The 15,747-nt window shown below is 47.9% G+C and overlaps 1 protein-coding gene across 1 annotated transcript in view; it reads right to left on the reverse strand.

The window, feature by feature from the left end:
* Positions 1-15,424, reverse strand: part of Crybg1 (crystallin beta-gamma domain containing 1) — a 195,383-nt gene extending 179,959 nt beyond the window's left edge. Inside the window, exon 1 of the mRNA XM_087598715.1 lies at positions 15,093-15,424. Coding sequence (XP_087454841.1) covers positions 15,093-15,259 — 167 coding nt within the window. The 5' untranslated portion in view covers positions 15,260-15,424. The remainder of the gene's footprint in view (positions 1-15,092) is intronic.
* Between the last annotated feature and the right edge of the window lie 323 nt (positions 15,425-15,747).

The raw sequence follows: 15,747 nt of genomic DNA on the forward strand, positions 1-15,747 counted from the left end.
CAGGAATAACCAGGGACTTCCTGTGCACCGTGCCGTGTTCATGAGAAAGGCAACCTCACGGTCCTGGTGGAGCAGGAAGTGTACAGTCATGAACCCAGCTGCTGATTCTCTATGCACCTAGCACTGTGGTTTGAACGTCAAGTGTCCCTTACCCTCATAAGGTTGTGTGCTGAACGTGTCCTCCGGCTGGTCCCTTGGAATGCGGGACCTGGTGAGTGAGTTTTGAGGGTTGTAACCTGGCTTTTCTTTGGGCCTGCTTCCTGGTCCACCTGCAAGATGTGGCAAGCTTCCTCATACTGCAGCTGACACAGCCATGACATTCCCACCACCATGACTGTCCTGCCACAGTGGACTTCAGCCCTGGAGCCGTGAGCCAGGACCCAGGACGCACTTCTCCTCCCTGGAGTTGTTTCTGTTGGGTAGTTAGTCAAAGTGAGCAGAAGAAAATGACCAATCGGGTTAGGGAGGGAGACAGATAACAAGGAAGAGTCAGAAAACACAATGGAGGCGTTGGGAGGTGGCTCAGTGGTTAGGAGCACTCACCGCCCTTGCAGAGTTCTGTCCCTAGACTGGAAGCTCCGTCTCCAGGAGATCTGATGCCCTCTTCTATGCTAACACACACACACACACACACACACACACACACACACACACACTAAAACCAGATATTTGAAAGGAAAAACAAAAGGCCAAGAGAGTCACATGATGTCACAGCAGCAGCTGCACCCTCCACACTCACTTCTGTAACTGTGAGACCTCCATGTCTTCTGCCAGCAGCAGTTGTCAGCAAACGAAGCTAATTTTGTATGGTGAATTTTAGGAGAATTATCCTTCCGTAGACCTATAGCGGAATACAGTTAAAGTAATTCATTTCCTAGAGCAGGACATAATAAACAATGTTCTACATAGATCATGAGCACATTCATACACACACACACACACACACACATATACACACATGTGTGTATGCGTATATGCATACATGTATGTACGTTGGTATGCAGGTAAGTGTTTTAGAGGACTAGGCCTTTTAAGTAACGCTGTTGAGTCCTGGAGCCTCGGTAATCCACAGGTCAAGCTCCTGCTGAGGAGGAAAGGTGGATCTTTGGAGTGTTAGCAGTCCCAGTTAAGTTTGATAATTGCTGTGGAATTTGTTCTAGAAAAATCAAAGACTGCACTTCAAAGTTGAAGCAAAATGGAATGAAGTTGGCTCTGTGCCTCCTTGAAAGACCGGAAAAGAATGTGGCTCCTGTGGGCTCACACATCCCAAATGCACTTTCTCCGAGGGGAGGTCTGGAGCAAAGGTTCGGAGGCTAGAACGAGATGCAAATGCTCACAGAGGACGTCACACACGGATGAGCACGTCTCCCAAGAGCAGGAGGGACAACCCTGGAAGGGCCCTGCTCAGCTAAGGCTGAAGGAATCACCTCTCCTCCCAGCTCCAGTGGCAGTCGCTTCTCCCTCTGTCTTACCCAAGCACTCCCATCCAATCTATGCCGGTTTTCCTAAGCCCCAGCTCTGACCTGAGCTCATTTAACTCCATTACCGGATTCTGGGTTGTCTTTTACCCTTCAGCAGTATAAAACCTCCATGCTGAAATCTAATCAAAAGAGTGAGCACCCCGCTACGTCAGTCAGTCGGGATCTCGCCAGGGGCCAGGTGGCCCACAGAGGTCATTCAAAGAACTCAGTCTGCAAGTTGTAGGCAGGTGAGGTAAAACAGATAAGGAATTGCAGGGTTCCTGAGCAACCCCACAGCAGGAAGCTATTATTGTCCCCAGGAGAGAGAGGATGGGGGGGGGGCTGGGGATGGCAAGTTTTGAGCTATAGGAGAGGTCCACGCATTAGAGCCATGCCCATAAGATACCTTAGCACCCTATGCCTGTGATGGTGCCGGTCAGAAGCCGTGGAATTGGTTTAGCTGTTCATCAAGATACACAGATGAAGAAAATGTATAAGATATATATGCACAAGAAGTTATTCAGCCACCAAGAAGAATCAAAAGGTGTCATTTGCAAAAAAAAAAAAAAAAAAAAAAAAAAGAAAAATCACAGAGCTTCAGCCAGGCTTCTCTACACAGGACGCATATAGAGATTGATATAATTATCTTTAGAAACTTAGTTCACCCCCCTCCAATGTGGCATTGAAAGTGAAGGCCATTCTCAACCCCACTACAAATTCTAATAACTTAAAGTAACACGGGGCCAGGCTAGCAACAACCTCGGAGACCCACCTGTTTCTGCCCCAGGAGTGCAGGATTAAAGACGCGTGTCATCTTGCGTGGTTTAGATCTACTGATGTTAGAGATACAGGCTTGACCTGCCAGGTAATCTAGCCCCTCGTAGAAATACGAAGGAAGTCCGACAGCATCTGGATGTGCCTATGTCTTCACATACAGACACATCCTGTGCACACCTGTCATCCGTCTCTGATATAAATAGAAATGCCGTCCCTTTGGAGACTTGGTAACTGCATTTCTGGTCATGCCCACGTGCTCCGGCACTGACGCCATCTGCAGCCCTCTGGCGCTCCTTCTCTAAGGCGACTCTTCAGAGGTGTGAGCCTTTGTCTCCTGAAGTTCCTGACCCTTCAGCCTTTTGCACACGTGTAAGCACGCTCTCCCCTTTATCGGACAGGCGAGCCTGGAAACTTTTCTTTGTTTGAAGGGTGGATATGGCTGCTTCTCTGGAAGAAGTGGGGTGTGACTGTTTTCTATAGCGCGTGAAGGGCTCAGCAGCCCACAGAGCACCCCAGGGTGGGCACGCAGGAAGTGTTCACCACGTCTGCTCAGTGAATGGCGAGCATTGATTTCAAACTCACAGGCGCTGTCACTGGAGACCATACACCACAGAACAGGATGCGTGCGAGAGGCTGATGCAGGAGGATTGCCAGGAGTTCACGACCAGCCTGGGGTATGCGGTAAATTCCAGATAAGCCTGAGCTATGCAGTGTGAGACCCTATTTTCAAACAAACAAGCAAGCAAGCAAACGAACAAACAATGAACGAAAGGCAGGGTGTGTGGCGGAAGGCGATCAGTGCAAAAAGAAGAAAGGGAAAGGAACAGAAGAAATAATAGTACAGAAAGACAAGAGGGTCCAATGAATGGCTCATCACGTAAAGGTGATTGTTGCCAAGCCCTGTTACCCAAGTTCAATCCCTAGGACTCACGCATACAGTAGAAAAAGAAAGCCCCATCTATCAAAGAACCTGCATCTTCCAAATCAACAGCATGTCCAATAAACGTGGACGTTGGGGAGTCAGCAGTTTCCTGCTTCTTTAAGGTGTGGCAGTCCTGTGCAGAGCGAAAACCTTCAGCACCCCTCCCCCCAGACTCTCTACTTATGCAGAAGCATCAGGACTACAAGCTTGGTTAACACGGCAGGGCCCGAGTCACCGATTCTCCCCAAATCACCCATTGTGGGTACCCAGAAAAGAAAGACGACTTATGATCTCCCAAGGCAGCTTTCATCCTGGATGCCCCCCTTCTCCACAATGGCACTGGAACGGTTCAGACTATCAGGATAGAAAGCCTCTTTCCTGGTTCATTGAAGAGTGACAGTTGTGAGAGCATCTCAGGGTTTCCATTCTGTGAAGAGGCACTGTGATCACGGCAACTCATAAAGGGACACATTGAGTTAGGGCCACCGCACGGGTCCAGAGGTTTAGTTCCTTGCTGTCACGGAGCGGGAGGCATGGCAGCGCTCAGGCAGATGTGGTGCTGAGGAACCTGGAGCTCTACATCTCCATCTGCAGGCAGCAGGAGACTGCTCCACAGTGGGCACAGCCTGAGCACTGTCCATCCCAACGGTGACTGACGGTGACGCACTTCCTCCAAAACGGCCACACCTACTCCAACCAGAACACACCTCCTAATAGTGCCACCCGCTACGGTCCAAGCATCCAAACACAGGAGTCTATGGGGGCCATTTCTGTCCAAACCACCACAGACAGCAAGTGCTATCTAGATTTCTTCTCCACTCCCCTTTTTTTGAGACACTGATTCATGTAACACAATCTCTGTCTCCAACTTTCTATGTAGCCAAAGATGACTTTGAACGTCCAATCCTCCTGCCTCCACCCTATCTTGCCAAGTGCTGGGATTACAGGCGTGCGCCCCTATGCCTTGCCCCATAGTTCTGTTCTTTACCTGTCTACCTCTCACCCACAAACACCCTCCAATAGCCCCTCATTCCATAGCGTAATTTAGTTTCTTCAGTTGGGTGAAAATGTCATGAGTTTGGATATCAGGAAGATTGGGTTTAAATATTGCACTGTATCCAGTCATCTCTTTCAGATCTGTTCTCTCAAAGGTCCTTGTGAGGCTGGGTGGCCCGCTCTGCACAGCTGTCACAGAGGTTACATGGTGCACTGCACGGGAAAGTAACTGTAGAGATCAAGGGTATGAAGAACTCCCTGGCCTATTTCTTTTTCATTTTTTTGTGTTTGTTGGTTAGGACACAGCATCTCACTATGTAGCTCTGGCTGTACTGGGACTCACTCTGTAGACCAGGTTGGCCTCGAACTGAGAGATCGGCCTGCCTCTGCCTCTTAAGGGCTGGGATTAAAGGCATGCACCACTGCACCCTGCTGGCCTACTTCTTTTTGATCAAAGTTCCTATGCTTGTTTAATTGATAGGAGGGACTGGGAAATTACCTAGCTGAAAAGAATTCTCTTTCTCCATCATCCTGATGTTGTCTATTTTCCTTAGACAGCATGTCTAAAGTAACGTATAGTCACTTCTGTCCTTTGTTGGTCAGTTTTTGAGCATCATGAGGACATGTAGAGCCTGGTGTCGAGAGATGCCCAAAATCTCAGCAGTTGGGAGAGGTGGAGGCAGCATGGTCAGGAGCTCAGGATCTGCTTCATATGAAATCTGAGGCCAGTATGGGTTACATGAGACCTGCTTAAAATAAATAAATGTGTGGAGACGTGGTGGTGGTGATGTGTGTGTGTGTGTGTGTGTGTGTGTGTGTGTGAGACAGTGTGTGTATGTGTGTGAGTGTATGTGTGTATGCATGTGTATGATTGTGTGTTTATGTGAGTGAGTGTGTGTACATGTGTGAGTGTATATGTGTATGTATGTGTATGGTTGTGTGTTTATGTGAATGAGTGTGTGTGCATGTGTGAGTGTATATGTGTGTATCTGTATGATTGTGTGTGTATCTGTATGATTGCGTTTGTGTATGTATGAGAGTATGTGTGTACATGTATGAGTGTGTGTGAGTATATATATATGATTTGTGTGTGTGTATGAGAGACAGTGTGTGTATATGAATGAGTGTGTGTACATGTGTGAGTGTATATGTGTGTGTATCTGTATGGTTGTGTGTGTGTATGTCTGAGTGTGTGTGTACATGTATGAGTGTATGTTTACATGTATGAGTGTGTGTACCTGTGTGAGTGTATGTGTGTGAGTGTTTATGTGTATGTATGTATGTGTGTGTGAGAAGGAGCATTTGTGTATTCCTCTTTAACTTCTATACGCCTTGTAAATGGGTGGAACTGGGGCCCACGCATGTTTATGCAAAGAGAAAGGCAAGCGGCAAGCCTGTGTAAGCAGGGAAGTCAATGCAGATATTCCCCGAGGACGTTCTGTGCCTGCCCCTTCAACGATTATGATTCATAAGGGACTGGTAATCCCCTTTGAGGCATTTTTTAAAGGTTTAATAAAAGCGAAAGAACAGAGAAGGGTACAATTAACTCTCACCAGTGCAGAAAGGCCAGGGCACGTAGGGCAAAGGACCAGAAACTCTACGGGGTAAGATCAGGACAACCCTAACACGCAGACCAGTGAGAGTCTCAACCATGATCAAGGCCAGGCACTCGGGCACACTTGGCTTTCCTCTTGAAAACGATCCAATCTAGCTTTTAGCTCACTTGTCTAAACATGCTTACCGATACACACAGGAATATGACACGCATAGGAATACAATAGCTTATGACACCCATGGGAACACCATAGCTCATTTCCATTCAAACATGATCTGACGAAAGACTCCTGGTCAATAATTGTGCAAGCTCCCCCCAAAATTTTGTTTTGAGTAGGCCATACTGACACAGAATACCTTTGTACCCCGACCTCACCCTCGCAGTAATCACATTTTCTTGTTTTAAGGGACAACTTTCACAAGAGCCTAGTGGGGTGGTGGGGGACAGGGAGCCAAGAGTGGCTGCCGGCAAGGCCTGGGCAAACCTCAGTACACAGGCTTGAAAAGGGCCTGCTCCTGGCTCCTGCATGCACAGGAGATAAAGAAGACACTTCACCATGGCTCTCACCAGTTGCTCCTGTTGCCTCCTTCCCTAACAGCAAACAAGCTCGGTACCCACGGGATGCTTACGAGTCCACCAGCGTTCAGAAAAGGTTTGTTTGATGAATGGTGAATAAAATGCAGTGGGTCGAGGCATCAGCTTCAAGCTCCATAGAGGGGCTTCCTAATGTGACAAGTGCAATCCAGGCCGACCCTATAACCGAAGCGACCTTTTATCACTGACAAACACGAGGCAGAGGCAGGCAGATCTCTGTGATTCCAAGGCCGGCCTGGATTATGTAAGGAATTCAAGGTCAACATCCAGGACTACAGAGAGAGAGAGAGAGAGAGAGAGAGAGAGAGAGAGAGAGAGAGAGGGAGAGGGAGAGGGAGAGGGAGAGGGAGAGGGAGAGGGAGAGGGAGAGGGAGAGGGAGAGGGAGAGGGAGAGGGAGAGGGAGAGGGAGAGGGAGAGGGAGAGGGAGAGGGAGAGGGAGAGGGAGAGAGAGAGAGAGAGAGAGAGGGAGAGGGAGAGGGAGAGGGAGAGGGAGAGGGGGAGGCCCTGTTTCAAAAAACAACCACAACCACAACCACAAAAAAACCCAACCCCCCCAACCAATAAACAACAGCAACAGCAACAACAGAAATGAACAAATCGCTCTGCTTGTGTGCTGGAGAGATGCCCAGGGGCTAAGAGCTTGCACCGTCCTTGTGGAGGACCTGAGTCCAGTTCCTGGCATCCACATCCAGTGGCTCACAACCACCTGGGTGGATCTGACGCCCTCTTCTGGCCTTCACAGGCATTGCACTAATGTGTACACGTACACACAGAGACACGTAATTTAAAATACATTGATTATATTTTAATAATTTTATTATAATAAACTGTATTATTTTATAAATTTAATTACATTTTATAAATTCAAACACAATTAAAATTTATTAAGTTATTTGATATGTATACAGTAGTCTTTAAGGATTTACTTATTTATTTTTGTTTTATGTGTGTGAGTGTCTTGCCTGCGTCTGTGCAGCCTGTGTCTGCATTGCCTTCAGAGGCTGGAAGAGAGAGCTAGAACTGGAGTGACAGATAGTTGCTGGCCACCATGTGTGTCCTGGGAAGGAAGGTCTGACCTCTGCATGAACAGCCGAGCTCTTAGCTTCTAAGCCATCTCTCTAGCTCCTGCATTTCACTTTTCTGTATTAGTTATAGGCACAACATTGGCTGTACCTTGTTGGCAGAGCAGTTGGGGTTACCGCGAATGGAATTCTGGATCGTCTGCCTTAAGGACACAGCTAAGGTCTCTTTGTAGCTCATCGGATGATGCGCTAACGTGGGGACCACTGAGGGGGCCATCGGAAACAGAACTCACACACGGATGACCTTCTATGTGGAAGATGGAGGCAACAGGACCTCAACCTCACGGCCTGTCTGGGATACAGAATGAATCAGGACCAGCTTATGCAACTTAGTTAGACAGTCTCACGATTTAAAAACAAACAAAAACAACCTTCCTTTACAAACTGATGGAAGAACTGGTGAGATGGCTCAGCAGGTAAAGGAATATGCCAGCAAGCCTAACGACCTGAGTTCATCCCTGGATTCCACAGAGTGGAAGCAGAAGTTGATCTTCAAGTTATCTTCTGAACTGCACACACACACACACACACACACACACAAATGCACACATACAAGCACACACACAAACATACACACACACACAAACCCACCCATACAAACACATGCACATACAAACATACAAACTCATACACACACACAGACACACAGACACACAGACACACACACAAACACACACAGACACACACATACAAACACACACACACAGAAACATACACACAAACACACATATAAACACACAAACACACACAAATGCACACATACAAACACACACACAAACACACACACAGAAACATACACAAACACACATACAAACAAAAACACAAGATGCAAACTCATACATCAGTACCCTCTGGATAGAAGACAAGACACTTTTCTAAGGTGAACACGGGGAAGGCGTGTGTTGGCATCACAGGCTATAGTACGGATAAAACCTGGTCTTAGTGGGGATTTTTGTTATTGTTCACGATTGAACTCAGAGCCAATATTACATTCCTGGCCAGGAGACGAATTTCTGCAGCCCAGCACTTAGGATCTGAGGCAAGAGGATTTCAAAGTTGAGGCTAGTCTGAAACACACTGTCTCTAAATCAAATCTGTCTCTAAAGCAAATACAGAAAGGAAAGAAATACGAGGAGCAGGGACTAAGCCAGACCCCTCAACGGCAACTCCGGCATCATCTAAGAGACCAAGAAGACACCGAGTTAGCCGGACACTCCAAAGGACCCCCTTCTTTGATCCGTAAACCCACCTGAACACCCAGACTCCTTCATTTCCAGCCAGCCATTCGGGTAGGGGAATCCCTTCAACTTGTACTTTCAGCCAGGGCTTTGATATCAGTCTGCCATGTTCCACATCTAAGCTTTATTTCTAGGTGCTGAACTGAAAAGTGAGATCTGAACGAGACCCCGCATGTTGCATGAGCTCGTCCGTACAACCATGGGCATGGGCATTGTCTGCCCAAGTGCCACCATGAAAATAACAGCTTCTCAGGCTTTTCTTCTGGTCTGGGATTGAATGGAAGGGAAGATAACCATAACCCAAGAAGATGTGGAGCCTTGCACGATTTTTATACCAGAAAATAAAATTTCTCATTAATTATTCAATATGCATAAAGTTTAACCAGAGGAAGACATACCTGCTGCTTCCTCAGGATAATCCCTTTGACCTCGACACACTGGGTTAAGGCTTTGTTTCCTCACTGCATCATCCACTCCTTGAGTCAGTTTCGTCCTCGTGCCCCACCCTCTACTAGACTGAAATTCTTTTAGGTGGAATCACCTCTAATTTCATTTCTCTAGTTCTTAGTCTCAGTGCTTCCAGTTGGCTGAATCTAAGGAATGTCTTTTTGAATTTCAATTTATCCCATCATTTCAGTAAAAAGATAGAGGCGAGGGTAACAGTCCATGCTAAGCGGCTTAAAGTGGTGAGACCTTGGGTTCAATCTTGAGAACACACTCACACACATACACACTCACACACACACACACACAAATGTGCAGACACACACAGATAAACACACATACATATGTAGACACACACATAACATACATATATATACATGCACACATATATCCCCACACACATATGTACATACATACCACACACACACAGACATATACGGACACACAGATAAACCCAGATATATACACACATACACCCCACATACATATATATACACATATACGCACAGACACACACAGATACATACATACACATACATATACACATACATATATACACACATGACATACATATATATACATACACAGACACACACATACATATATACCTACACACACATACATGCCACACACACACACACACACACACATGCACATACACATGCACCCACGGTACAAAGTGAGCTTTCACACACAAACAGCCATCCGAATCCTAGGAAATGGTTTCTAAGGCTAAGATTACATGGCTTTCACAAGCAGGATCTCCAAATCTTTTACACAAACAAATGCAATGTAAGATAGAGGCTGTGCAATTGTTGGATAGACGTTTTCAAGGATAACAGAAAGGCACACGACTCAGGCTTTGTAACCTTTCCAACCCAGTCAGACAAAGGTTTGCTAATAAATAAATCACTCTTCTTCCACTCGGACACTTCTGAAACACAAGCGACCCGTCGGTGAACTCGATCTTGAAGACAGGCGTGCGTTTGGAATGTTCCAACAAGGACGGCATCTGATATGTCCAGCCCACTGATGATAAACAGAGTGCCGTTCGCTGGTCTCAGATTTATAGTCAGAAGCTGAAGCAGCAGGGCCAAGGATCTGGCTGGACAGAGAAGGGTTCCTGGCGTGTATGAGGCCCCTGACACTTCCCAACACCTACCTCCAAGGGAAAGTCGACCGTAAAGCAGGAGTAAGAAGAGGTGAGCCCAAGTCTCAGGGCCTTTGAAGACTCGGAAAGGGCTTAAGTCACTTCCCAGGACGTACATGGACTGAGTGGGCTATGACTCAATGTGTGGAGCAGGAGTGAATGGGGTGACGATGGCAGAAATAAGTGGCAAGCTTACCAACACTGGGTTTGGGCTCTGAACTCACCTCAGAAGCAACTCCTTTTGACTCTAGCTTTGGCTTCCTAACGAGATACGTTAACGTCCTCCTCTCTTCTTTTTAATTGCTGGTGCTGGGATTGAACCTACGAGGGGCCTTGCTCAGACACATCCATAAACTGGGAATGGGATGCACACCTTTAATCCCAATATGGGAAGGCACTGGCATTGGCACGTGGATCTGTGCTGTTCTGTGTCTGCTTCTCCCCGTGGGAGAGCCAGACTGTTGCATACTGGGCTGGAGGGAGGGAAGTTGGGCTGGCTAGGTGGGTGCAATGGGGCCTTGGTCGGCAGCGGGTGCCCAGGTAAAGAACCACACACCTGGGAACAGCTTTGGAGAGGTGGTTCCGTTTAGAGGGGGTGGTGGTATTTATGCCACTACAGAGGTGGCCAGGGTCTCTGGGGCAGGGTTTGTGTGGCCCTGTACAACTGTTCAGGACAGGAGTGTTGGAAGTTACCTCATCTGCATACTCAGGGGAGAGGGGAACCAAGGGGGAAACCTTATAAAGTCAGACAAGGATCGAAGCCTGGTAGCTGTCAGGGCAGGAAATTCTTACTCGGGTTGATAGTAGGGCTCTGACTTTTAGGCACCAGGTTGGGAGAGGGGAGGGAGCCAACGCCTGATATCTTCATCTGACGCTGACACTCACCTCGCCTCCCCAACCCCCACACACCCACACACATTCCCATCCCATTTATCCTGGGCCATTGTGGTCCCGTTAGATCTCTATGGTAACCTGGTCTACATTTCAAGTCCCAGGTCAGTCATGGTTCCATAGTAAGACCTGCCTTAAAAAAAATCCCACATATTTACAGGAAATTAAAGATTGTTGGAGATAATTTTAAATTCTTCTAGGATCCTGAAGTTCTTTACTTTAACTTAAAGGTACACGTGTGTGCATTAAATATATAGGCATTACTAAAATAATGGCAGATCTCCTCACCGTCATCTCCTCCCTGCAACCACTCATCCCTGCCAGAGTGTGGTGGTTTGAATGAAAATGGCTCCCGTGGACTAAGAGGAAGTGGTGTCATTGGAGATGTGGAGGCCTTGTTGCAGGAAGTGTTTCACAGGCTTTGAGGGTTTAGAAGTTCAAGCCGGGCCCCATGGGTCTGTCTTCCTGCTGCCTGCCCGCCCAGATGCAGAACTTTCAGCTCCTTCTCCAGCACCTCATCTGCCTGCCCTCCTCTGAGCTTGCCACCCTGGTGGCAATGGACTGAACCTCTGAACCTGTCAGCCGGCCCCAATGAAACATTTCCCTTTATAAGATTAGCTGTGGTCATGGTGTCTCTTCACAGCCATGAAACCCTGACTGGGACACAGGGCCTTTCTGTCTATACTACGCAGACCTCACAGGGAAACACCTTCATTTCTGGTTTACAGGTAAAGAAGACTTACGGTGCTAACCACTGGACCGCTGATACCGAGAGCTGTAAGAACGCAGGTTGAGCAAGCCAACCAAGCAGGCAGCCTTCCTCCATGGTCTAGTGTGAGCTCCTGCCGCCAGGTTTCTCCCGACTTCCCTTGGTGATGGACTATGATATGGAGCGAGACTGAAATAAACCCTTCCCTCCCCAAGTTACTCTTGGTCATGGTGTTTTAGCACAGCAGTGGGGACCCTACCTAAGACAAGTATTCTCCCTGAAACTCTTTCTCCTTGTCCCCCCAGCTGAGGCAACGCCTGCGGGATTTTAGAGCGTGACAAGACCTGTCCGCCATCTGAGCTTGGCTGTCTCTGAGAAATGTTACTACAGCAGTTGGTGTCTTTCTGCTTGAGATCCATTAAGCTCCAGGGCAACCATTTTAATTCACTGTATTTTGGCTTGAGGTTAAGAGCTCTTTTGGGAGGAGGGGGCCTGGGAGAGAAGCAGCACTAAAGGTGCAAAGAGGGCTTCACTATGTAGGCTCCAGTGAGCCACAGCCCTGACACCAATTTCTTCTAATTTTGTTCGTTCTCTCTCTCTCTCTCTCTCTCTCTCTCTCTCTCTCTCTCTCTCTCTCCTTTCCCCTTCCCTTCTCTCCCTTCCTTCCCCTCTCTCCCCCTTCCTCCCCCCACCCCTCCCTCCCTTTCCCTCCCTCTCTCTCTAAATGTTAAAAAAAAAAATCTGGTTTGGTTTGGTTTGTAACAGGGCCTCACTCTGTAATCCTGGTTTGACCTAGAACTCTTTCTGTAGACCAGGCTAGCCTCAGCTTCACAGAAATCAGCCTGCCTCTGCCTCCCAAGTTCTGAGATTAAAGGTACATTCTACCACACCCAGCTTTAAAATAAAATAAAATGTTGTTTGTTTGTTTGTTTGTTTTTTTAAAGAAAGTGAAATGAAAAAGAAAATTAAAAACTTAAAGAGTCAGTGCCCTGAGACACTTGGGGTACACTCATCTGTCTAATTGAACAACTATCTTTATTTCCTTTTTTTTGAATGAGGATGTTATGACACAAAATGGTTAGTAACTTGCCAGGATGACATACCTGGGTGTCACACACACACACACACACACACACACACACAGGAATTCAAACTCAGAGAATCCAGGCCCTGAATGAACTCTTTGCAAAACAGAACATCAATTAAAATGGACAATGACTGTACCCACTAAGGGCTGCCGAGGGCGGGCACTCTGGCCACAGCTACCACGGCCCTCAGAGCGCATTTGCTGGCCTCTGACAAAGATGAGAAAATGTGAGCCTGGCCATGCTGTGACCCCATTCTGCAGTAAGTATTCCTATGAAAATAGCACAGGATTAGCATGTTTGCCAAGGCCAAGGTGGGAAGACATTGTGAGCAAGCTGCAGGAAGAGAGGCAGCCGTATTCACCCTAGTGTATGGTGAGGAACAGCTGGCTTTACGGACGTTCACTCACAGGATACAGAGAATCTAGAGCCGTAAGGTACGGTCGACAATTCTCGGAAAACAGGCACTTCCCTGTCCTACCTACCTCCTCGTTCCTCCCTTTATAGCTTTGCTTTTATGATGAGAGTTTTAAATTCGTGTTTGAGACAAGTAACCTAGTCTTCTTTATCCTGAGAAGAGGGAAGGTAATTCCGAGGCAGCCCACTGGACACCTGAAACTGTGGATGATATCAAACCCTGACGGGGGTCAGCGGAGGGACTTTATTTTGTTTCCTGATACAATCAACTTCCACATCTCAACCAAACATTGAAAATACCAGAGATGGAAGAGATTGCTCGGTGGTTAAGGGTGTAGAGAACCCACATTCTTTTCGCTGAACCTCTGAATCTGGCAGCTTGGAACAGCCTGGAACACCAGTTCCAAAGGACCCGATGTCCTAGGTGTCTAGGCAATGCGTGCTCACATGTGCATGTGTGCGTACGTGCATGCCTATGTGTGCATCCCCCCAACACTGCTAAATATTAAATTTAAAAATAGAGAGAAAGTACTACTGGAAAATATTGTATCTGCATTAAACATAAAACCATTTTTCCTTGACATTATTCACTAAGTAAGATATTTAGCAACCGCTTATAATGTTTTAGGTATTAAGAACGACCTAGAGATGATGAGGGACACGGGAGGAAGCTATGATGGTAACGTGGCCTGCGTTCCCAGTGCCTGGAAGGCCATGGCATGAGAATGATGGTTCTGTTGGGCCCGGGGTTTTTGCGAGACTCCAAGTAATCGTGAAAATAATAAAAGCTATGCTAAGACCTGGGCACAGTGGACGCTACACTGACCAGAAGTTTGTCCATCCTCTTTAAATTTCAAGAACTTTCTCCCAGGTGTAATGAAACATTTGTAAAGATGCCTTGACGAGAAAAATACTCCAAGGGCTAACAAGCACATTTGCTTTTCAGAGCTTTCGCTGGTACAAAGTTCCTCACAGTCCTGGAGGACAGAACGGAGTGTTTCCTGACTGGCCTAAAATACAGAAAGGCTCTAGAAGGAAAATCTCTTTGTCACTTTGGCACCAAGATGTTTTCTCTTGAATAAAATACCAAGAGTCATGTGTTATTACATTTTGATAGACAGGAAACCAACCATCCATTCTGTTAGGATAACTGAAAGTTATACATTTACAATAAAACCAGCACACACACACAAATCTATGTATGATTTAAAAGCACAATAGCTATTTTTTTTTCTTCGGTGTTGAGGATTGAACCTAGGGACTGGCACAAGCTGGGCCAGCACTGTGTCACTGAGGTACGTCTCAATCCTTATATTTTAAGAACTAGTTACTCCCTGGTTTGGCCACTCACTGAGTCTCAGGGGGTGGGAGGATGTGGGGGTTGTTTACCCCAGGTCCTCCATTTCTCTATCCACTTAATAGAGTCAACTAGCCCCTCCACGTCCTCCTCCACTCGCTCTTGTGAGAATAATGGAGACTAACATGGGGTTCTTTACGATTAAGGTACTAAAATCAAAAGTATTTCCAGAGCTCCAAGGCACTCCTAAAGGCATTCATTTCGATCCCAACCCTTCACTGCCCTCCTGCTTTTCTCAGCTGCAAGTGCAGACTGAGAAAGTTAAAACTAAGGCCCCACGCATGAGACACCAGAGAACAGTCTGGGGGTCCCGGTCCCTGTGGCACAGTTTCGGGGCAGGACGAATTTTGCAAAACCGGCTGAACCACGGAGCAGGGAGTCGGTGCAGGGGGCGTCCGAACACGCAGCGCTTACCTGATCTCCCCAAGAGCCCCGGGCGGGTGTGGGATAAACACCCCACAGCTGGACGACGGAGACTGCTTCTTCTTGGAGCGCCAGAGGTGGAATGTGGGGTGTTTCTTGGGGGGCTTCGACGGGCTGGCCTCCCTGGAGTCGCCCTGCGATGGTGGAGACAGCGGCATCTCCTCTCGTGCCTCTTCTGCGGGCTCAGGTGCTGTCCTCCCAGGCCCAGCCGCGCTGGAAGAACTCACCTGGGCGCTAGCTCGCCCGCCCTATCACGCTCGCTGCCCGACCCCGCCCCCTTGTTGCCCCTGCGAGGGCTGGCGGAGGGTTAAAGGAATGGGACTGAGCCAGGCTGGGCGGCGGGAGCTCCGCAGCGCCCCCGCGAGGTCAGGTGCAGAAGTGTCCGAGCCTCAGGTACCGCAGCCCCGCCCCTCGCCCCCGGCTGCGGCACAGAGACACCCCCCCTACCGGACATCTCGGGAACTGCGTCCTCTGAGCCTGGTCCTGTTTCTGAAATACCAGGGATGCAGCTGCCATGGGTCACCCACTGGAGTTCCTTGGCAGCTCTTGGCCATCCGGTTGGCAGGGTGAGTGGTTGCTTAGCCAACTCCACGGGAGAAGGATGGGAGAGGCACGTCCCCTGGCCAGGCCGCCCAGCAATTAGCAC

This window comes from Rattus norvegicus, chromosome 20, assembly GCF_021556685.1.
Source record: "Rattus norvegicus strain SHRSP/BbbUtx chromosome 20, alternate assembly SHRSP_T2T, whole genome shotgun sequence".
NCBI lineage: Eukaryota > Metazoa > Chordata > Mammalia > Rodentia > Muridae > Rattus > Rattus norvegicus.